The 23,874-nt window shown below is 40.5% G+C and overlaps 1 protein-coding gene across 1 annotated transcript in view; it reads right to left on the bottom strand.

The window, feature by feature from the left end:
- The window catches only part of PLEKHM3 (pleckstrin homology domain containing M3), a 291,262-nt gene that overhangs the window by 116,644 nt on the left and 150,744 nt on the right, over positions 1 to 23,874 (bottom strand). Inside the window, exon 6 of the mRNA XM_077448491.1 lies at positions 19,717 to 19,780. Within this exon, the coding sequence (XP_077304617.1) occupies positions 19,717 to 19,780 (64 nt within the window). The remainder of the gene's footprint in view (positions 1 to 19,716; positions 19,781 to 23,874) is intronic.

The raw sequence follows: 23,874 nt of genomic DNA, 5'->3' as shown, positions 1-23,874 counted from the left end.
CCTAATAAGGCAGTGAAAAAAATTATAACCGGGTGGGGTTCTAAGCTTTGGGAAGTATATTTAATAGTAATGCACTCTCTCTCATTGTGTCCCTCTTATTGGATTTGGAAATTGTTCAGAAAACTTGAAGTCCCATGTATAAACCTTCTCCAAATAAGTATTTTTTTAAATTATGTTTGGGTATGCTGTGTGAAGGCTTACACAAAACAAATATCTACAGTGGGGGGTTTCTCAAATTTGACTTCAAAAGTGGAAATGGCCTTTGAACGCTTGCCATCCAGAGTATGTATGCAGTATAAACATCCAGGACAGCAAGTGGTTATAACAGGATTGTGGCTGCAGCTATGATGTTGGTAAAGTTTTTTTCTGCCAGTGTTCGGCTTTCATGTAAAAGTGATTCTTTTATGGCATTCCATTGGGGAGCCCAGGACCACTGTAAGCAGTTAGGTTGGCTGCCCACAGAGGAGATAGAGGAACATCCATTTCCCTATCTCCTCTGTGATGAATGAAGCCTGAAGCAACAAGGATTTTGTCACCTGCAGTTTCAGAGCTGCCCTTTCCTGGCTGTTTAAAGGGGAGGGCCACCCTGAAAAACAAAAAAATGTTAAAAATTACAAAAAATCTAAAAAAAAAAAAATGAAAAAAATTTTTTTTTTTTACTTACCAGAAATGCCTGTTGCTAGGCACTTTCTCCTAATCTTCCTCTTCCTCCTCCGCGGAGATCTTCTGTCTTCTGTCTTCGTCGCGGCGTCTTCTGGGTAATGAGTCGCGCTGTGTTCTGGGAACTGTGTGTTCCTGAACACAGCGCGTCCCATTCAGAAAGCGCTGCGGGACTCGCGCATGCGCAGTAGCTGCGGGACTCGCGCATGCGCAGTAGGAAACGGGCAGTGAAGCCATAAGGCTCCGCTGCCTGTTTCCCTTACAAGGGATGGCGGCGCCGGGACCCGAGAGCCGAGGGACGGGTCGGCCTCGGGCGGCCGACATCGCGGGCGCCCTGGACAGGTGAGTGTGTTTATTAAGTCAGCAGCTGCAGTGTTTGCAGTTGCTGACTTTTTTTTTTAATTTTTTTTTTTTTTTTTTATAACCGGCCCTCCACTTTAACTGCCTTGGAGGACAGAGCTTTCCATAACAAGTGCCTGTCACTGCCCAAAGCTATCATAAGGTATCTTCTTTAGTCTATGTGATAGTAATAGATTTAATTGTATATAAAAAAAAAAAGTAAAAAAATATTTCAGGTACCATAAATTGTTGCCATTTCACAGGCATGCACAATTTTAAGTTTTGCAAAGTTTGGTATATATTTACTCAACATAATTTAATCTTTTATATCTTTTCAAAAGTTGGGTATTATATTGTGTGCACTAAAATTCATTTAGGTGTACGGTATATTATCCTAAAAATTTGTGTCTGATAAATAGCTGTGCAAATTTTGCGCGACATAAAAAATTGCAACAGCCACCAGTTTATTCTCTGGGCTTCTGCTTTCAGAAAATATATAATTTGTGAGGTTAATAAGTAATCTTCTAGCATTTTACCATGTAATGATATGTCAAAATTACCCCAGACAGCAAGTGGTTAAAGTGGAAATGGGCTTTAAAGTGAACATTACCTTAATAACAATGTTTCTAACACCATTGCTGATGTCCATTTAATTATTGTAGCCTACAGACAACTTTGTTAGCCTATAACTAACTGACATCTGCGCCATGGCCGAATGATGGCCACAGTGTGGATGTGAATTCCCGGAGGCTGTCATATGACGGCCTCCCCTGTGCACGCTCCCTGCGAGTGCCCTACAGGAGCTGTGATCACCGAGTCAGGAGACTCGGGTGATCACCGATCCAGGCCCCTTACCATGTGATCAGCTGCTGTCAGCCAATGACAGCTGATCACATGATGTAAACAAAAGCTCAGTGATCCTTTTTTTTTTCTCCTCACACTGACAGTGAAGGAGAAAAAAAAAGCTGATCACCAGCTTATCTTAAAGGGACATCGGTCCCTAAGAGGAAGAGGCAATTATGCCTCATTTATACTGACCAACAGTGCCCACAAGTGCAACCTATCAATGCCCACAAGTGAAACCTATTGATGCCCACAAGTGCAACCTATTGATGCCCACAAGTGCCACCTATCAATGCCCACCAGTGGTGACAATCAGTGGCACCTAAAAGTGCTGCCTATCAGTGTAATCGATCAGTGCCCATCACTGCCACCCATCAGTGCCCATCACTGCCACCCATCAGTGCCCATCACTGCCGCCTCATCAGCGTACATCAATGACAGACAAAAATTACCCGTTATAAAATTTTAAAACAAAAAAAAATTGGTCTTTTTAATAAAAAAAAAAAAAAAAAAAATCGCACAGGTGATCAAATACCACCAAAAGAAAGCTCTATTTGGGGGAAAAAAATTATAAAATTTAATTTGGGTACAGTGTTGTATGACCGCGTAATTGTCATTCAAAGGTATGGATAGAAGGGGGGTTTAAGTGCCCAGTAAGCAAGTGGTTAAATACCAGTATCTCTGTGCCATTCCCTTGGAACCATATTAAACCTAGGCTGAGGATTTAAGGAAGACTTTTCTGGGACATTTACTGGACTTCTGCAATGTCCTTGTTATTCAACTGTCATATGCCAGAACTTGAGCCTAGGTACTGGGCCTCGAATGTCAGGCCTTGATTTGAAGGCTTGCAGTTTTAGGCCAGTTACAATTCAGTTTAGGGCACCTACATAGGAGGAGGAATTTCCAATTTGCATGATATAGGGACCGTGAAACCCCAGTAGACAACCTTTAAAAAGGAAACAAACATCTCTCTGTTAAAAAAAAAAAAAAGAGTGAAACAACAGTGGAGAAAAATAAAAAATGACATATATGGTGCAGTATGTAAATACAGTAGCATTTACACACAGCAGTCTTTGTTTTTCTGAATTCCCCCCCATAGCAAAGTCTGATAACTTCCTTTAAGAGACCAAGCTGTCCAGCAAAAGTTGCAGCTAGAGGGTTGAGACAAACAATTTACCATTAACAAGGGTCTATGACAATGGTTTATTTATTTAGTTAAAAACTATTCTAAAAGCAGAAAAATGGTCTCTGTAAGTTCTTAAAAAGTGTTAGCTGGAGTTAGGCTTTTGCTAGTCACCTCTGTAAAGTTCATCTAAATCTTCTAGCCCATCTAACATTTCCACAGGTTAACACTGTTGTTGTCCAAAAGTATAGATAGATAATGGAGGAGTGAGCATAGCCAGCCTAAGACAGAAAGGGAGTTATGCCACATACACACGATCGGAATTTCGGGCCCGCAAAAGACTGATGATAGTTTTTCGTCGGATAATGTGACTGTGTGTATGCTCCATTGGTCTTTTGCTGGCGGAATTCCAGCCAGCAAAAGATTGAGAGCACGCTCTCAATTTTGACGCATGCTCGGAAGCACTAAACTTCATTTTCACGGCTCGTCGTAGTGTTGTACGCCACCGCATTCTTGGCGGTCAAAAGTTCAGCGATCTTTTGTGTGACCGTGTGTATGCAAGGCAAAATTGAGCGGAATCTCATCGAAAAAGCCATCATATCCTTTTCCGACGAGAAATCCTATCGCGTGTATGCGCCATTACTGGTTGGATTACCAGGTAAAAATAAAGAAAAACTGGCTAAAAAATACCAAAACGCAGGCACTACATCATATTACATTTTTGGTTTTGGGTTTAGATATGCTTTAAGATAAAACCTCAGATAAAATATAATTAAAAATTTTCAGACACCCTAAACAAAAGAACCCTAATAAAATGTTCGCTACAGCTTTTTAAGATACTATCTATCATTTTAGGGACACCTATATTCACTATAATATATATTATTTGAGCTTCACATGAGTCAAAAAGTGATGTGAAGTGAACCTGTGTTCACATCAAGTCATGTAAAGAATTTCTCTCTTTCACAAATATTCCGCGCCCTGGTTCACATTGATGCGATTTGATGTCTACTATTTTTTTTGCGATTTGGAGGTGCGATTTCCATTGACATCTGTGCAGAAACCCACACATATGTCTCTGAAATCGCCCCCGAAGTCAGGACTGACATGCGGGAATGAAATCGTGTGAGTTCAGCTGAACTCGCACAATTTCATTCCTGCAGTCAGTGTGAATCTAGGCGTAATGTTTTAAGTAAACATTGGTTCAAACCATCTTAAGCTGCAAAATCAGACGTTCATTTCAACTGTGTTTGTCCGTTTAACTTAAATTACAATTTAGTAAACCAGGTCACACTGTGCCCCCCAAATACTCCAGATCTTAAAACTATACAAATATGCTATTTTTTTAAGGATCTATCTGGACATGGAACTCACAAACGCAGCACTAAAAAATGAATGTAATCAAATTAACAAATGTAAAAAAGTTTATATATAAACAGTAAACACAAATAGATAAAAATCTGAAGAAAGCTAAATCGATTCTAGGACATGATCCTGTAACTTTACACCAAGACTATGGGTTCCAATGTCTTTAGTCTTCCCCATATTGTTGCACTTTCTGTATTACCAGGCTCCATCAACTATACTAAAGGAGATATCCTCTGACACTTCCTTTCTGCTGCATGTACCATGATCCTATGCCACTGGTGCAACCCCCAACCATCCACCCTTTCTGAATGAGTTGCGGAATTAGACTATATTTCCTGCATGAAACATTGCCTAGCTCAGGACAACAAAAAAACAGGACTCCAAAGTCAGAGCCACTTGGACTATCTTCTGCAATTCACAGGATTTCCATCTAAAAAAAATAAAATAATTAAAAGCCAGCAGCTACAAATACTGCAGCTGCTGACTTTTAATAAATGGACACTTACCTGTCCCAGGGTCCAGCGATGTCGGCAGTCAAAACCGATCAATCGATCAGCTCTCGGCAGCTGCCGCCACCATCCTCAGTGAGGGAATCCCTACTGCGCATGTGCGAATCGTGCTGGCCGTCCTAACTGGTTCCGCTATCTCCTGGGACCCGTGTGTTTCCCAGGAGACAGCGGGGGAGGGGGGGGCGTGACTCCCGTGGGAGTCTATTCCCAGAAGTTGGTGCAAATACCTGTATTATACAGGTATCTGCACCCCCTCCCCCCTGAAAGGTGCCAAATGTTATAATGGAGGGGGGGAGGGTTCCGAAAATTGGAGGTTCCATTTTTATGTGAACCTCCGCTTTAAATCTCTGCCATGCTTAGTCTGCTTTTTTAGTATAAGCATGGCACCCCCTCACACTTTCCTTACATCCATACACCACCCTTTTCAGCCTAAACTATCTCTTCCTTTCTTTCTGTGTTTTCTCTTCCCGGTATCTTTGTCTATATGGCTTACATATAACCTATGTTCTCAAAGCTGAAATATTTTGTATTTGAAATGTGCCTTTTGTAACCACTTGCCCTTTCTCTACATTCTGTACCCTCTACCTGTTTTGAACTAATATTCAATAAACTCAGGTTGAAAAAAAAAGGAAGGGGTAACAAGGCGTTAAGAGTTAAAACTAGTTAGATTTATTTAGGCTCTGTTGTCTTGCAATGCGGCTTTGTGTCCACACAGCACACAGCCTGGCTCAGGAGCGAGCCAACAGGTGCGACCTAATAGGAAGCAGCTTCCTATGGTGGTGCACAGAGAAGAGGAAGAGCCTACAATGCCGGTGGGGGACCCTAGAAGAGGAGTTTCCAAGTCTCTCTGTGCAATACTATTGCACAGAGCCGATAAGTAGAACATGTTTATTATTTTGGGGAAAAAAAACACTAGCCTTTAAAACTGCTTTAAACATTCTACTGTGTTAATGCACAGGCACTAACATGCTCTACTGCATGTGTTAATGTGTGTTGTGTTAAGGCAGATATTTTGAAAAATGAATGAAAAAACCTACAAGAACCCCTTTTTTTCCAGTCCACAACAAGACATTGTACAGTCATTGTGGTATGCACTGGAGTGCATTTCACTCTACTGTACATTGCGTTGGGGTACCATTCACAAGGAATGGCAAAGCACTGCATTGCACAGAGTGCTTGCCCTGGCAATCGCTTTGCTAATGTGCATGTATGTTAGCACAAGTTGCCACAACACACAGGTGGATCCCAATTGTTCATCAGATGAACATGTTGGCTATTGTAGATGATCATTTGATGAACAATTAAAGTATTCTTCGATTCACTGTGGTCTGGCACTCTTTAGGCTGTCTTTTTCTTTCAGCTATCAAAGTGACACAGCCCAGCCCGGTTCATACACATTGGACGCTCTCTAGAAGCCTTTCTCCTGGCAACAAATGTTGGATGCTGGTAAATGCGTGTAGTGCTTCTGTACTGTATCTTTATTTAGCAAACTGTGAATAGCTGGTTGTTAAAGAAGGCACCACATCCTTAACAAGTGACGAGTCATCAGGCGTCAGTGGGTTACCCGCTGCCAGCTGAATGTAAATATTGCCGGCAATATAAAAAAGAAAAAAAATCAGGGAAAGGGCCTGGTATGGATTTTGAGGGTAACCCCACGCCAACAAAATAAAAATAAAAAAATGGCGTGAGGGGTCCCCAATTTACTAAAGGCAAATAGGCTGTTGCCCTCTGCAAGTGTAGTCGCTCCAGGGCAGAGCTTAGTAAATTAGGTAAAGCTTCACTTTGCAAAGAGTACCCAATCACATGCAAGGAAAATTAAAAAAAACAGCATTTTTGCTTGCACATGATTGGATGATGGAAGTCAGCAGAGTTTCGGCTCATTTATAAAGCTTTGGAGCAACTGCACTTTGCAAAGTGCACAGTGTTTTTGCTTTTAGTAAATCAACACTTTAGACTCTTGTGGAAATTAACAGGCAATACTTTGACCCTTGTGGTAACAAACATAAAGACTGTTATGCCCCATACACACGGTCGGAGATTCCGACCACAAAATTTGTCGGATTTTGGTCCAAACTTGTCTTGCATACACACGGTCGCACAAAGTTGTCGGAATTTCCGATCATTCTGAACGAGCTGACGTCAAACATGTACGTTGGGACAATAAACGGGCCAGTAGCCAATATCTTTCGTCTCTTAGTTTATTCTGAGCATGCATGGCACTTTGTCCGTCGGAATTGTCTACACACGATCGGAATTTATGCGATCGGATTTTTTTGTCGGAAAACTTTAGATCCTGCTCGCAAAAATCCGACGGAAAAAGTCAGATGGAGCCCACACACAGTCAGATTTTCTGACATGATCCGATCGCACATTTTCCGTCTGAAAATCCGACCATGTGTATGGAGCATTACACCAAATATACAGTATCTCACAAAAGTGAGTACACCCCTCACATTTTTGTAAATATTTTATTATATCTTCTCATGTGACAACAATGAAGAAATGACACTTTGCTACAATGTAAAGTAGTGAGTGTACAGCTTGTATAACAGTGTAAAATGGGGAGCAGGTGTGGTAAATTTGGTGTTATAGCTCTCAATCTCTCATACTGGTCACTGGAAGTTCAACATGGCACCTCATGGCAAAGAATTCTCTGAGGATCTGAAAAAAATAATTGTTGCTCTATATAAAAATGGGTATAACAAGATTGCCAAGACCCTGAAACTGAGCTGCAGCAAGACCATATAGTGGTTTAACAGGACAGGTTCCACTCAGAACAGTCCTCGCCATGGTCAACCAAAGAATTTGAGTGTATGTGTTCAGCGTCATATCCAGAGTTTGTCTTTGGGAAATAGACATATGAGTGCTGCCAGTATTGCTGCAGAGGTTGAAGGGATGGGGGATCAGCCTGTCAGTGCTCAGACCATACGCCGCACACTGCATCAAATTGGTCTTCATGGCTGTTGTAGCAGAAGGAAGCCTCTTCTAAAGATGATGCACAAGAAAGCCTGCAAAAAGTTTGCTGAAGACAAGCAGGCTAAGGACATGGATTACTGGAACCATGATCTGTGGTCTGAGGAGACCAAGATAAACTTATTTGGTTCAGATGGTGTCAAGTGTGTGTGGCAGCAACCAGGTGAGGAGTACAAAGACAAGTGTGTCTTGCCTACAGTCAAGCATGGTGGTGGGAGTGTCATGGTCTGGGGCTGCATGAGTGCTACTGGCACTGGGGAGCTACAGTTCATTGAGGGAACCATGAATGCCAACATGTACTGTGACATACTGAAGCAGAGCATGATCCCCTCCCTTCGGAGACTGGCCAAATACACCTCCAAGATGACCACTGCCTTGCTAAAGAAGCTGAGGGTAAAGGTGATGGACTGTCTCCAGACCTAAACCCTATTGAGCATCTGTAGGGAATCCTCAAACAGAAGGTGGAAGAGCGCAAGGTCGCTAACAGCCACCAGCTCCATAATGGAGGAGGGGAAGAGGACTCCAGTGGCAACCTGTAAAGCTCTGGTGAACTCCATGCCCAAGAGAGTTAAGGCAGTGCTGGAAAATAAGGATGGCCACATAAAATATTGACACTTCACCCCAATTTGGACATTTTTACTTAGGGGTGTATTCAATTTTGTTGCCAGCAGTTTAGACATTATTGGCTGTGTGTTGACTTATTTTGAGGGTACAAATTTAAACTGTTATACAAGCTGTACACTCACTACTTTTCATTGTAGCAAAGTGTCATTTCTTCAGTGTGGTCACATGAAACGATATAATAAAATAATTACAAAAATGTGAGGGGTGTACTCACTTTTGTGAGATATATCTACACTGCAAGATGTTATGTACAGTAACAAAATAAATAATATTGTTTAGCTTGCTGAAATAGATATTTTGAGAAGAAACACCATCCATCCAGTGGCTTCTATTTTATTTATATTATTTGACTTGGCAAGGGCATAAAAACCTCATGCCACGCACACAGGTGCATATGAACAATAATGTGGAGGCTGCCGCTCCTCGAAGTTAAATTAAATTTAAACCATTCACTGGAGCAGATTGAGTAATTCATTTTAATTTCCACCACAGACTGATAGTGAATTCAGAACAAAGAAAGGAAGAAATAAAAATAAAAAAATAAATAGAGTTCCATTCAATTTTCTAATATATTATAAAAAAAATAAAGTTCTGATCAGCATGTATCTCAAACAATTGTGTTCATTTTGTGCAATGCAGTTATAAGAATACTTGTGGCATGTAGGCACAAAACTTTTGGGTCTCAAAACAACACCCCTCTGTTGAGATCACTTCTTTTTCGGAATTGTGGTTGATAATTCTACAGGGAAAAGCCTCAGCTGCTAAGTAGGAACAGAGAACTCTCTCTTCCCCCATTTGAAGCATCCCCCACAAAGTTAGCAAGCACTCCCTTGAGGCATATTTAACCCTATGATCGCCCCTGATGTTAACCACTTCCCTGCCAGTGTCATTGGTACAGTGACAGTCCATTTTTTTTAGCACGGATCACTGTATTGGTGTCACTGGTCCCCAAAAAGTGTCAGTGTCAGATATGTCCGCTGCAATGTCTCAGTCCTGCTAAAAATCGGTGATCGCTGCCATTACTAGTACAATAAAAATGGCATAAAAATATCCCATAGTCTGTAGACGTGATAACTTTAGCACAAAACAATCAATATATGCTTATTGGGATTTTTTTTTTTACAAAAATATGTAACAGAATAACTATTGGCTCAAATCGATTAGGAAATTAGATTTTTTAAATTTTTTATTGGATATGTGTTATAAACAGAAAGTAAAAAATTTTTTTTTCAAAATGGTCATTCATTTTTTATTTATAGCGCAAAAAGTAAAAACCACAGAGGTGATCAAATACCATCAAAAGAAAGCTCTATTTGTGAGAAAAAAAGGACAGACATTGTTTTTTTTGGGCACAGCGTCACACGACCGCGCAATTGTCAGTTAAAGTAGCGCAGTGCTAAATTGCAAAAAATGCTCTGCTCAGGAAGGGGTGAAGTGGTTAAGCTAGAACCACAGTATAGCCACTTCCATTACAGATCAAATAAAGTAGGAAGTGTATGCCCTATTGTAGTGGGCAGAGCCATGCAAATCATCTTTTTATGCCAATATGGCCAACTGCACAAAAGTACAAATGCAGCCTATTATTATTATAGAGCCATTTATACAAATACTGCAAATATTTAGAATAAATAGATAATGGAACTTCTGCGCTACTATGTTTAGTCTTAACAAGTGTGTAGGTGATCAATTGTAAAGACTTACTTGAGGTTGTTGCTTAATACCAACTGTGTTCCCACATGTATTGATTAGAAATAATATAACAAGAGTGAAGCGCTACCTGTCCAAATAAGCCTCACAACTCAAATATAGCCCAAAATATAAAACAATCAAATTACAGTGTTAACAAGTGGTACCGATACCTGTAAAATAAGTGGCAATAATGTTGGTGACCCCTATGGAGTCAGAAAGTGAAGATACAAATATAACTAAACAGATCCTTTTATAATAATGATCAAATTAGTGAAGCATAAGCATATACTTAAAATCAACATTCAGTGAAAATAACCATAGCAACGATCCTTCATGTATAATATCAATAATCTTTGTGAAGTGATAATCATAACATCCAGTCCATTTAATTAATGTACATGTCCATACACTCTGTGGGGGTAATCACAGATCCAATAACAAACTTCAGTGAAGAGTGTGCTTCTCTCATAAAAAAAAAAAAAAAAAAAAAGAAGAAGTGCCCTCTACCAGTCAAACTTTGCGCTCACCTCCCAGGGAGACCCCGTCAGGGGTCAGAGCTCTCCTTCCCCTTAGGGGTATAAATCCAGTGGTCCGCAACTTCCATGGTGGTTCTTGGACTCTTGTTCCCCTAGGTAGTATACCTCATAAACTTGTATAATTTAAGCATGAGAAAACTGATATAGTGTTTTACTGTAGTGCTCTTTATTAAATAAAATAATCACACTCACATTTGTAGGTGCACACAGTGTCAGGGCTGGGCTCTCAATCCTCCCTTCTCAGTGCTCAGCTGTCGTTTAATTGCCAGCACTCATCGTTCCACAATAGCTAGATCACCTAGTGATCATTTCCTGCTCATCAGTTCTACCTACAACCAGCCCCTTCTGGCTTTTTAAACTGCCTGGTTCATTCCTTCCATGCCTTCACCTTGGTCAAACATATCTTAAGACTCTCTGCTGTGTTTCAGTTGAAGACTTGACTGGCAGACGTCCCTTCTGGTTCCTGATCCTGTCTGCTGCCTCTGACTATGCTGATCTCTGGCTTCCTGGTTTACTGGCTTGTTCTGAGTATCCGCTTTGGCTACTGCACCCTGACTATGTTTTAATATGATTACTTTCTGTACCGTTTTTACCATTATATTAAAAAGATGTACTTTTTACAACATTTTTTGTCTCCGTCTGATTCATGGTTTCTGAAACACAGGTGGCTCGCTTAGTACAACTGGGATGTTTAGTCCCCTTCAGGTCACTTAGACATCATCAGATCCTCGGCTCTGTAATCCCCAGTGGCTGACAATCTGCTTCCTGGTAGTGCACAATGATGTCACAAGCGCCACTAATCACGTGATTTTTTTTTTCAAGAGTCAGCCCTTGATTTATTAGGTATATTGTACAACTTTAGGCTAAAATATTTTATTTAGGAAGCTCTACATCCAAAATAGAGAAGCTTGTGGTGATTACAGCAGACAGCCCCCTTGTTAGTACATACGGTATCTTTGAAAATGGTGTAAAGTTGTATGTAAAGTATATTTTGCCTGGAAATATCTGGTACCAAATATGATTTACTGAACAATATCAAAGCTAGCCTTTGGAGCTAAGCCATGCCAACCTTCAAGAAAAATGTTCCCTGCCATATCTAAAACCAAAAATAATATACGGAATCATATCTGAAATCCGCTATAAAAAATGATAACTATTGCTCTCTATAAAAAAACATTTAGTATCACGTTTTTAGTTTTAGTAGAACAATACGTATCTTTGACAACATCTATAAAGACAGCTAGAAATTAAAAGGATTCCCTTGGACATATCTATTGCCTGCAATAACTCAGACCTACATGAACACAACCAGGGCCAAAAAAATAAAAAATAGATGATCTTGTGGTTTCAATTTGTTTTGAATCAATGTAGCATTATGCACTGCTTTTTCTTGGTGCCAATTTGGCATTCCTCTCATTTTTGTAATACAGTGGAACCTTGGATTACGAGCATAATCTGTTCCAGGAGAATGCTTGTAATCCAAAGCACTTGCATATCAAAACGAGTTTGCCAACAGAAGTCAATGGAAACGAAGATCATTCATTCCACGTTGACTTCTGTGGCATGCAATACCGCATGTGGCCAGAGGTGGGGGGGGGGGCGCTGGACTCGAAAATACTGTATAAACTTAGCATTGCTCACAAATCTCCCAAATTTCCTAAACTATTAGAAATAGAATTTTTCTAAATTTAAATATGAAAAGCAATACAATGGATTGATATGATTCCCTGAAATGTAGGTCCAGCACTGCAGAGCTGGGTATGGTTTTGTTTAATAGAAGAAGCAAACTAAAGTCCTAATCCTAGATTTAAACTACACACAAAGAAGATATTCTTCAATAGTAAGATGATTGCGGCAGATTTACTTTTTTGTTGTACCTCTTGCACACGGAATTAAAAAATTTTTTTTTTTTTTGCTGATTTGAACATGGAACAATGCACACAGCTGCATAAAGATTAATAATACAGTAATGAGTTCAGAGTCATAAAACTAAAATAGAACATTTTACGTTTGAGTATGTCAGTCTAAATTTCCCGCATATATGTTTACACTCCTTTACGGAACATTTTACAAAAAAGATCCTGAGTATAAACCTCAGAGAATAATTACACCCATGTGCAAGGGGCCTTAGGTGTATTTTTGCATGGGTTAGATGGCTTAACCATTTAACGAGTGCCCTATAGCAGATTTACTGCTACAGAGTGGCCGTTCTGTGCAGAATCACGTATGAATATGCGATTTTGTACTTCCGCGCGGGCGCGGACCGTTTCTGCTGTGATTAGCCACAGCAAAAGCCCATCACTGGGTGCTGCCCAGTGGATGTTGGCCGGCACTGCCGATCATCGAGAAGAGAGGCTGGACAGAGTTATGTAAACAAGGCAGAGCTCCATCTGACAGCAGGCATGTGATGGATTTTTTTTCCCTGCAAAGCAGGGAAAGAAAATCCATCACATGCCTTAGTAAAAACACCTCACAAAGTACACAAAAACACTGGCTAGGCATACATTTAACCCTTTGATTGCCCTAGATATTTAACCCCTTCCCAATGTAATTAGTACATTGAGAGTGCATATTTTTAGCACTGATCAGTGTGTTTATGTCACTGGTTCCCATAAAGTGTCAAAAGTGTCAGTGTCCGATTGTCCACCGCAATATCAAAGTCCCACTATAGGTCGTTGATCACCACCATTACAAGTGTAATTACAAATATGTAGCAGAATACATATTGCCCTAAATTTATGAAGAAGAAGAAATTCAATTTTTCATTGTTTTTACTGGATATGTTTTGAAGCAAAAAGTAAAATAATATATTTTTTTTTCAAAATTTCCTTTTTTTTTGTTTACAGCACAAAAAAGAAAAACACAGTGGTGAACAACCCCCAAAAGAAAGCTCTATTTGTGGGAAAAAACTGACATACATTTTATTTAGGTACAGCATGACTGCGCAATTGTCAGTTAAAGTAACGCAGTGCCGTATCGCAAAAAAATGGCCTGGTCATAAAGGGGGTAAATCTTCCAGAGGTTAATCTGTAAAAGGGGGGTATTGGCACTGCTTATAGTGAGTATAAAATAACCGTGATGGTTGGAAAATAAGTATATGACAATATATGTGAATGTATTGTTTGTTTGGGACAGTAACGGACCAACACAAAAAAAACTGACATTTTCGGAAATGACGTTGACGTATATCAAGTCCCGCCTTACATGTTCCGTCACTAAACGTCGTCTGAGGCGTAGCCATCTTGGTACACCTCACGTCATTATATTATATATATATATATATATATATATATATATATATATATATATATATATATATATATATATATATAGCAATGATGAATATACAGTTCCTTCGTGAAGACAATATATGACAAAAAGGTCTCTCATTATCCAGTGTCCATATTCCCATAAAAGTGACGTGCTCATTTGCAAGTGATGCTACTTTATATCAACTTCTGAGCATCAAATAAAGTGTCTTCTCCTGCTCCCCCTTAGGTATATGCACTCACCAGAAGCCCCCACCCCTACAGGGTTAAAGAGCATGCAGTAAACTGGGTCTTCAATCCAGATACCCTGGAACCAATATGTTCTCCTACTCCTGAACAAGGTATATGCAAAGCGGCGTCCACATGAAATCAAAAACGGCAGCTATAGTGTAATTCCGATAAAAACCACAAATAAAAAGACAGATAAAAAAGGACTTTCCTTAAGCAAAAAAGGGCTAACAATTACCCCAATTACACGAAACGCTTACAGGCACGTTTCAGGGTCTGAACGGCGGGCATTCCATAGACCAACACGAAAAAAAAGGGATGCTTCCGGAAATGACCTTGACGTGTACATAGTCCCACCTTGCACGCTTATTATTGATATGCTCTCTGATTCTTACTTCAACTTATCACATGCAGTAGCACGCATGTGACGTTTGTTATTGAGTGCCCCTGCCACTTACAGTACGTGGGCAGGACCATCAGACCACTTAACGTAAGAATCAGAGAGCAAATCAATAATATGAAGAATGGTTTCCCCAAGCATAATTTGTCAAGGCACTTTAAAGGTGGTACATCAAAGTGACCCCACTGGTTTGATCTTTTACGGGATTGATATAATCAAGGCTCATTGGAGGGGTGATAATAAAAAGATAAAGGTCTCACAGAACGAGACAGGATGGATTTATTGATTAGGGTCTTTAGTACCTGGGGGGCTCAATGTCGATATTGACCTTAATTGTTTCTCATCCAATCATCCAATTTCTAACCTCCAAATTATATATATATATATATATATATATATATATATATATATATATATATATATATAATATATATTTTAACATGGAGATATATATTTTATTTATTGTTTATCAATCTTTCCTAAATCTATTGTTTTTATTTAGCATATTCCTCATTATTCTGCTAGCGATAGACAGTGTAGTACTCTGGTGTTTTGATCAGTATGTGAGACCTTTGAGATTATTGGGTCCCTTGTTTATTGTCATAACTGGTCATCAATTTTTATAATCTCCATAACATAGTGCACTTATATTTTATGCAAACTTTACATATGATATTTTTATCTGTATCACCTACGTTATGGTTTTTAACCACTTTCAGACCGGACCATTTTGCTGGTAAATGACCAGAGGTCTTTTTACAATTTGGCACTGCGCTGCTTTAACTGGTAATTGCGCGGTCATGCAATGTTGTACCCAAACAAAATTTGCGTCCTTTTCTTCCCACAAATAGAGCTTTCTTTTGATGGTATTTGATTGCCTCTGCAATTTTTATTTTTTGCGATATAAATGGAAAAAGACCGCAAATTTTGAAAAAAAATGATATTTTCTACTTTTTGTTATTAGAAAAATCCAATAAACTCAATTTTAGTCATGCATTTAGGCCAAAATTTATTCAGCCACATGTCTTTGGTAAAAAAAAAGGTCAATAACTGTATATTTATTGGTTTGCGCAAAAGTTGTCACATCTACAAACTAAGGTAAGTTTTCTGGAATTTACACAGCTTTTAGTTTACGACTGCCTATCTCATTTCTTGAGGTGCTAAAATGGCAGGGCAGTACAAAACCCCCCCAAATGACCCCATTTTGGAAAGTAGACCCCCTAAGGAAATTGATAAGTGGCATGTTGAGCCCATTGAATATTTTATTTTTTTGCCTCAAGCGATTGAATAATGACAAAAAAAATTTTTTTTTTTTTTTTTTACACAAAGTTGTCACTAAATGATATATTGCTCACACATGCTATGGGCATATGTGAAATGACACCCCAAAATAAATTCTGCTGCTTCTCCTGAGTACGGGGATACCACATGTGTGGGATTTTTTGGGAGCCTAGCCGCGTACGGGGCCCTGAAAGCCAAGAACCGCCTTCAGGTTTTCTAAGGGCGTAAATATTTGACTTCACTCCTCACTACCTATTACAGTTTTGAAGGCCATAAAATGCCAAGATGGCACAAAACCCCCACAAATGACCCCATTTTAGAAAGTAGACACCCCAAGCTATTTGCTGAGAGGCATGTTGAGTCCATGGAATATTTTATATTTTGCACAAGTTGCGGGAAAATTACAAACTTTTTTATTTTATTTATTTTTTTCACAAAGTTGTCACTAAATGATATATTGCTCACGCATGCCATGGGCATATGTGAAATGACACCCCAAAATAAATTCTGCTGCTTCTCCTGAGTACGGGGATACCACATATGTGGGACTTTTTGGGAGCCTAGCCGCGTACGGGGCCCTGAAAACCAAGCACTGCCTTCAGACTTTCTAAGGGCGTTACAGTTTTGAAGGCCCCCCAAATGACCCCATTTCGGAAAGTAGACACCCCTAAATTTAGGGGTACACTAGTGAGACTAGGTAATAAATGGCGGGTGCCCTGAAACTATAAAAAAATAACTAACCAACCAGCGTCACCTGTAACCGTTATATGGTGATCACTGGTGAAAGGGTTAACTAGGGGGCAATCAGGGGGCTTTATGCGGTAGTATATGGGGGTCCCTGGCGCTATAAAAAGCTGCGGCGAACCTAAATACCTACCTGCCTAACTAGCGTCACCTGTGACACTAATACAGCGATCAGAAAAACTATCGCTTATTAGGCTGGGTTCACACTGGAGCGATGCAGGAACGCCACAAATCCGCGGCGGGTTCCCGCATCGCATGCCTCCCGGCGGCAGTTCACACTGCCCTATGCGAACTGCTGGGAGTGTCAGTGAAATGTTAATGACACCCCCAGATCAGTTCGCATATCGCAGTGCGATCTGCAAACTCGGATCGCATGGTGTGAACACCCATGCGATCCGATTCTGCTGCGGACCAAAAAAAGGGTCCCGTGCGAGTTTGCGGCGGGTGCGACACGAATTCAGCCATACTATCTGTATGGCTGAACTCGAATCGCACAGAGATCGGATGTGATTTGCACTGCAGTGCGGTGCGAATCACATCCGTTCTCAAACCGCTGCAATGTGAACCCAGCCTTAGTGACACTGGCGACGGGGGGTGATCACGGGGTTAAACCTTTATTGGGGGGTTAGGGGGGTACCTTAGAACTAAAGGGGGCTAACCCTAACTGCCCTAACAGTTATTACAGTCACAAATGACACCCGCCGGGTGATCAGGGGGTTAAACCTTTATTAGGTAATAAATGGCGGGTGCCCTGAAACTATAAAAAAATAACTAACCAACCAGCGTCACCTGTAACAGTTATATGGTGATCACTGGTGAAAGGGTTAACTAGGGGGCAATCAGGGGGCTTTATGCGGTAGTATATGGGGGTCCCTGGCACTATAAAAAGTTGCGGCGAACCTAAATACCTACCTGCCTAACTAGCGTCACCTGTGACACTAATACAGCGATCAGAAAAATTATCGCTTATTAGGCTGGGTTCACACTGGAGCGATGCGGGAACGCCACAAATCCGCGGCGGGTTCCCGCATCGCATGCCTCCCGGCGGCAGTTCACACTGCCCTATGTGAACTGCTGGGAGTGTCAGTGAAATGTTAATGACACCCCCAGATCAGTTCGCATATCGCAGTGCGATCTGCAAACTCGGATCGCATGGTGTGAACACCCATGCGATCCGATTCTGCTGCGGACCAAAAAAAGGGTCCCGTGCGAATTTGCGGCGGGTGCGGCGCGAATTCAGCCATACTATCTGTATGGCTGAACTCGAATCGCACAGAGATCGGATGTGATTTGCACTGCAGTGCGGTGCGAATCACATTCGTTCTCATAAACCGCTGCAATGTGAACCCAGCCTTAGTGACACTGGCGACGGGGGGTGATCACGGGGTTAAACCTTTATTGGGGGGGTTAGGGGGGCACATTAGAACTAAAGGGGGCTAACCCTAACTGCCCTAACAGTTATTACAGTCACAAATGACACCAATGCAAAAAAAAAATAAAAAATGCAATTGGTGTCACTGTGACTGGGGGGGGGGGCAGGGGTAATTGGGGGGGGTGATCGGGGGGTAAAGGGGGGGTGTGAGTGTGCCTGGCATGTTCTACTGTACGTGTGGCGTGTTGGTGCAACTCACCGATCCTCTCTCCTCGGTGCCGGAACGAAAAATACCGACACAGAGGAGAGATTACATCACTTCCTCTCCTGTGAGGAGAGGAAGTGATGTCACGGAGCATTTCTATTCGTCGGGAGCGATCGCGAGGGGGTGGCCATGAATGAATGGCCGTCCCCTCATCCCGGATCGCTCCCGAACGAATGCCGACCGCCGCAGGCACCGGGGGGGGGGGCCCGATCGGGCCCCCCACCCGCGGGAAGGCAGGGACTTATATATACGCCCATATGCCTGCCCATGCCATTCTGCCGACGTATATCGTCGTGCGGCGGTCGGCAAGTGGTTAAACCAATTTATATATATCTGCCATTTTTGGGCCGTGAGGTCACAGGGAGTTTTATACAGTTTAGATGGTTATAATTTTACCACCCCTTGCACTCTCTCTGACACATTCGATAGAATAGTGTATATTCTATTTTTTATATATTTTTTATCTTCTATTATAGTTTTTAAATGTTCACTTTTACTTGTTAATATCTGCTTTGCAATTGGTATGTGGAGGTATACAGTGGCATTTAACATCCTCTTCGACCGTTAGGGGGCTTTACCGTGTCTGCTATGCACACTCTGGCAGCTCGTGCAGTTTATTTGGAATTGACACGTTTAAAATGTGGGGCTGTTTTTCCATACATAGACATTGACATAGACATAGACTTTTGCACTTTATATGGCGGTCAGCCATTCTCAAGCATTGGCCGGCTGTGAGATTTGGCTTAAATTGCAACAGCTGCGGCGGTACCTTCACCTGCCATATAATGACGTGAGGTGTACCAAGAGGGCTATGCCTCAGATGATGTATAGTGATGGAACGTGTAAGGCGGGACTTGGTATACGTCAACGTCATTTCCGAAAATTTCAGTTTTTTTTGTATTGGTCTGTGAAACGCACGCCATTCAGACCCAGGAGCAACTCATTTGTTCCACAGTTTCACTCAGTGACTGAATGTTCATTGTTGTTATATATTTGAGATATATATATATATATATATATATATATATACACACACACATATATATATATATATATATATTTCTCTTTATATGTATTTTTTACTTTCACTTGACTCACCTGTATATTAGCAATTTTCTTGCTCCGTTGGTGATATGTAAAAAAGCTAACACTAGGTTATCAGTTAGTACTCACCTTATGATAATACACCATTTTTAATGTGGATAGAGAGTATTTTCACTGTCATACAGGCGACATTGAAATAGGATTTAATTACACTGTCTAGGGATTCATACCTTTATTTTCACTGTCTCAAACAGATAACACTATGCCTGTTTGGAAATAGGAATTAATTGTATTGCTATATAAAATGTTCTTTGTTATAAAAATTCCATAAGGAGTTTTTTCCCTTGCATTCCAGTAGTACAAAATAGCACCAGTAACTAAGTAACATGCAATCTTTATTTAGGTACAGGTTATATCAATAACACTTTGCATTTCAAATAAAATAATACCTGTTGTAGGTCTGCTAGAGAATATAGGTGAATCTGTTGAAAAAGATATTCCCGGGGAAAAATTCTGAAATGACAAAAGTATTAAAAAAAAAGTTTAATACACAAAATTGGTAGAAAAAAAATCAAGTTAGTGCACTGAATTGGTGAGCACCCAAGTAGAGATAAAATCTTTGAAAATCAACCCTTCTACAGTTTGCCTAAAGCTTACCTGCAAACTGCTTTACCAGGTTAGGATATTCATTATTGTGTGATCCACTGAAATATACCTGCTGTTCTGCTGAATCTTTATTTACCTTTTATGCATAAGAGAGTCTTTCCAATCTTTATTTATACAGTATTTTTACATTATAAAACAGGTTAGTTTGTTAACTGTAAAAAAATAAAAAATACTTAATATTTTACAAAAAATAAAAAATAAAAGAAACTCTATATGATTGGTTGAAATCAATCCTAAACTGAATTCCCGAATTTACTATTTTGCCCTAAGATGGGCTTTAAAACAACAGGGCTTCTGGTAGTCAATATCAATTAATTTTAATATGTGTCAAATAGGGAAAATTGGTGATGGGGTCTTTTGAGTTGGGAGTAAAATAACACTAGTGAAAAAAATATCATGAGATTCAGTATGGAGTGGAGCTAAAAAATGATTTAAGAAGACCATTGACTAACTCTGTCATGTTACCTTTATTATGCACTAAAGCACTAACAGAATCAAAAGATACAGTGAAAAGGACAAATGAGGATATACAACACTGCAATGGCAGATACATTTAGAAGGAGATACACTGGAGCAGACAGTTTCAAAAATAGATTAAAAATGCACTTAAAAGCTAACAAATGCATTGCAAACTACTTCAGAAGACAGAGAGGGTAGTAAAAGACAAACTGAAGTTTGTTCCCAAAATACAAATTTGGATGCATAAAATTCTTCTGGCTCTTAGAAGACTAATAATACTGTGATACAACATGATAAATAAAAGCAATATCAGAGATACAGGATGGCTGAGCCTTGTCATGATAGCTACAGATTGTTATTGCACTTAGAGGTTCACTAAGACCCCTTTCACATCGAGCCATCACGGGCGTCAGCTGTAAAGCAGTGCTATTTTTAACACCACTTTACCGTTGTTTTAGTGGTGCTATTTGCCAAAAAGGGGTTAAATCCTCCTGCAAAACCCAGCCGGAGCGGCATTTTGCCGGCAGTATCACAGCGCTGCCCCACTGATTTCAATGGGGAGCAGCAGCGGAGGAGCGGTGAGTTCACCGATCCTTCACCACCCCAAAGAAGCTGCTGGCAGGACTTTTTTTGACGTTCTGCTAGTGCACCGCTTCAGTGTAAAAGCCCTCAGGCTTTCACGCTGGAGTGCATGGAGCAGCTGTTTTAGGGCATTTTGCAGGTGCTATTTTTAACGCTATAGTGCCTGCAAAACGCTCCAGTGTGAAAGGGGTCTTGGATACAGTTTTGCAAATCCAGAATTGGGTCTTTTCACTAGGAAGCTTGGATGATTTACAGTATATAATCTACAAATGTACATGCTTATTATACTTTCAATCTAATTCACAAAAGACTTGCCATGTTTAAATGTTAATTCTTAAGTACAGTACCCTGCTACAACCAATCACTTCTGATTTAATTTGAAATATTCTGATCAGTTGATATAGGCTATGCGTAACATTTAACACTTAAGAATAACAACTGTTGATGAAATATGATTACATATTATTACAGTACTTCCCATAAACATTAATTAGATTACAAAATAAGATTTAGGTGTAGAAGTCTATATTGGCTTTCTAAACCGAATATTTTACCCAAGAGAGGCAATTTTTATGTCTCCATACATCGTGGGCAAATCCCGTTGATTATGTATGGTTGATAAACATTATTTTCCTTATTCTACGCCAGCAATATAGTCACTAATTCCTTTTACCTTAACAGATGCTTGCATGTTCAACTCTTTTATAAGGACTTTTGTGAAGTAGTGGCTGTAATGGACCAGAAGATCAGGTATAGGGGTTTAGTTCTCACATTTCTTTTTATGTTTAGTTTTTATTAAATCTTCATTTATTCTTGCTTATTTGTTTGTTGCAAAGTCTGTACCCAATTTTCTACAAAATATTAAAATAGTCTCTAAAATTAAAACACAACTCAGTCACCTATCAAATATTTGCAGCTTTGCTACCGATAGATTTCCTCTAGTCCCATAGAGCAGCAGACATGTTGGTACATGTAGTTTCATAGCCTTAACTTCCAAAGTTATGCCATTACCTGTTTTCACACAAGACTTGTGTTTAATACCTGGTAGACACAATGAGATTATCGGACGAATGATCATCCATTATTTTTTTGCATGCTAATCTCAGATTGAACCTGACGAGTTTATTAAAGTCACGAAAATTTGTGTTGAAGTGTATTTGTATTGCATTGTTGAATGGCAACTATACTGATTAAATGAAAATTGTACAATCTGGTATCGTAAGAAAAATGTTTTCATGCATGTCCAATCAAATAATATCAGATGAACTGACTGGATGAAAAGAGAACTGTTTTTTTTAATTTTTATTCATACTTACAGTTGTGCTCGTAAATTTAGGCGCCCTGCCAGAATTTATGATTTCTTGGCCATTTTTCAGAGAATATGAATGATAACACAAGAACTTTTCTTTCACTCATGGTTAGTGTTTGGCTGAAGCCATTTATTATAAATCAACTGTGTTTACTCTTTTTAAATCATTATCACAACAGAAACTAGCCAAATTACCCTGTTTAAAAGTTTACATACCCCAGTTCTTAATACCGCGTATTGCCTCCTTTAAAGAGGAAGTAAACCCTGATGGGTTTACTTCCTCTTTCATTCCCTGCAAAGGCAAAGCATAATGGACTACTATGCATCGCATAGTAGCCCATTATGTGTCACTTACCTGACACAGGAGCCAGCGATGTCACCGCTGTCCCCTGTAGTCCGGCGCATCCATCTTTTCGGTGGGGTCTCGCAGCTCCGCAGCTGTCATTCGGCGGAGCCGCGATGACGTCACTCCCGCGCATGTGCACGGGAGCCGACACGCGCGGCAGCTCCGTTGTTGGAAATGCTGCACTCAGTGCGCCTGCGCGCCGCTGTCTACGATTTCTTGGACCTACAGGTAAGCCTTAATCTAGGCTTACCTGTAGGTCAAAGTGGTTTGTAAGGGTTTACAACCACTTTAACATCAATGACAGCTTGAAGTCCTTTGTGGTATTTGTGGATAAGGCTTTTCTTCTCAGGCCGCGTACACACGGGCGGACTGTTCGCCCAACTTTGTCCGCTGAGCAGTGTTTGGGCGGACAGTCCGCTCGTGTGTGGGCTTTCAGCGGACAGTTTCAGCGGACAGTTTGACGAACAAGGTTTTACGGAATTTCCGAAAAACTGTCCGCTGAAACCTTGTTTCAGCGAACAGTCCGCTCGTGTGTAGGCTTGTTCGTCAAACTAAGTTCCGCGCATGCTCAGAAAGGATTTACACGCCGAAAGTTATAATGCAGTGTATAGGACGTCGTATTTTTCGTCCCGTCGTACGTGCCGTTCACGTCATCGCGCACGGTTTCAGCAAACTGTTCGTTCGTCGTGTGTGGCCATGTCCGTCCATGCTAATTTTGAGCGGACTGTTTGCCGAAACTGTTTGACGGACAAAGTTGGGCAAACAGTCCGCCCGTGTGTATGCGGCCACAGATGGTAAAGCTGCCCATTCCTCTGGGCAAAAAGCCTCTAGTACCTGGAAATTCTTGGGCTGTCTTGCATGAACTGCACGTTTGAGATCCCCCCAGAGAGGCTCAATGATATTGAGATCAGGAGACTGAGATGGCCACTCCAGAACCTTCACTTTATTCTGCTGTAGCCAATGACAGGTCGACTTGGCTTTGTGTTTTGGATCATTGTCATGTTAGAATGTCCAAGTACGTCCGATGCGCAGCTTCCTGGCTGATGATCCTCCAGTATTTTTTGATAACATACTGCATTCATCTTGCCATCCATTTTGACCAAATTTCCTGTGCCTTTGTAGCTCACACATCCCCAAAACATCAGCGATCCACCTCTGTTTTTTACAGTAGGAATGATGTACCTTTCATCATAAGCCTTGTTGACTCCTCTCCAAATGTAGCATTTATGGTTGTGGCCAAAAAGC

Source organism: Lithobates pipiens, unplaced genomic scaffold (assembly GCF_037356315.1).
Source record: "Lithobates pipiens isolate NorthernLeopardFrog02 unplaced genomic scaffold, aLitPip1_a1.2 Scaffold_22, whole genome shotgun sequence".
Taxonomy (NCBI): domain Eukaryota; kingdom Metazoa; phylum Chordata; class Amphibia; order Anura; family Ranidae; genus Lithobates; species Lithobates pipiens.
Note: the sequence above shows the minus strand (reverse complement) of the source record. Positions and strands in the feature narration are given on the sequence as shown.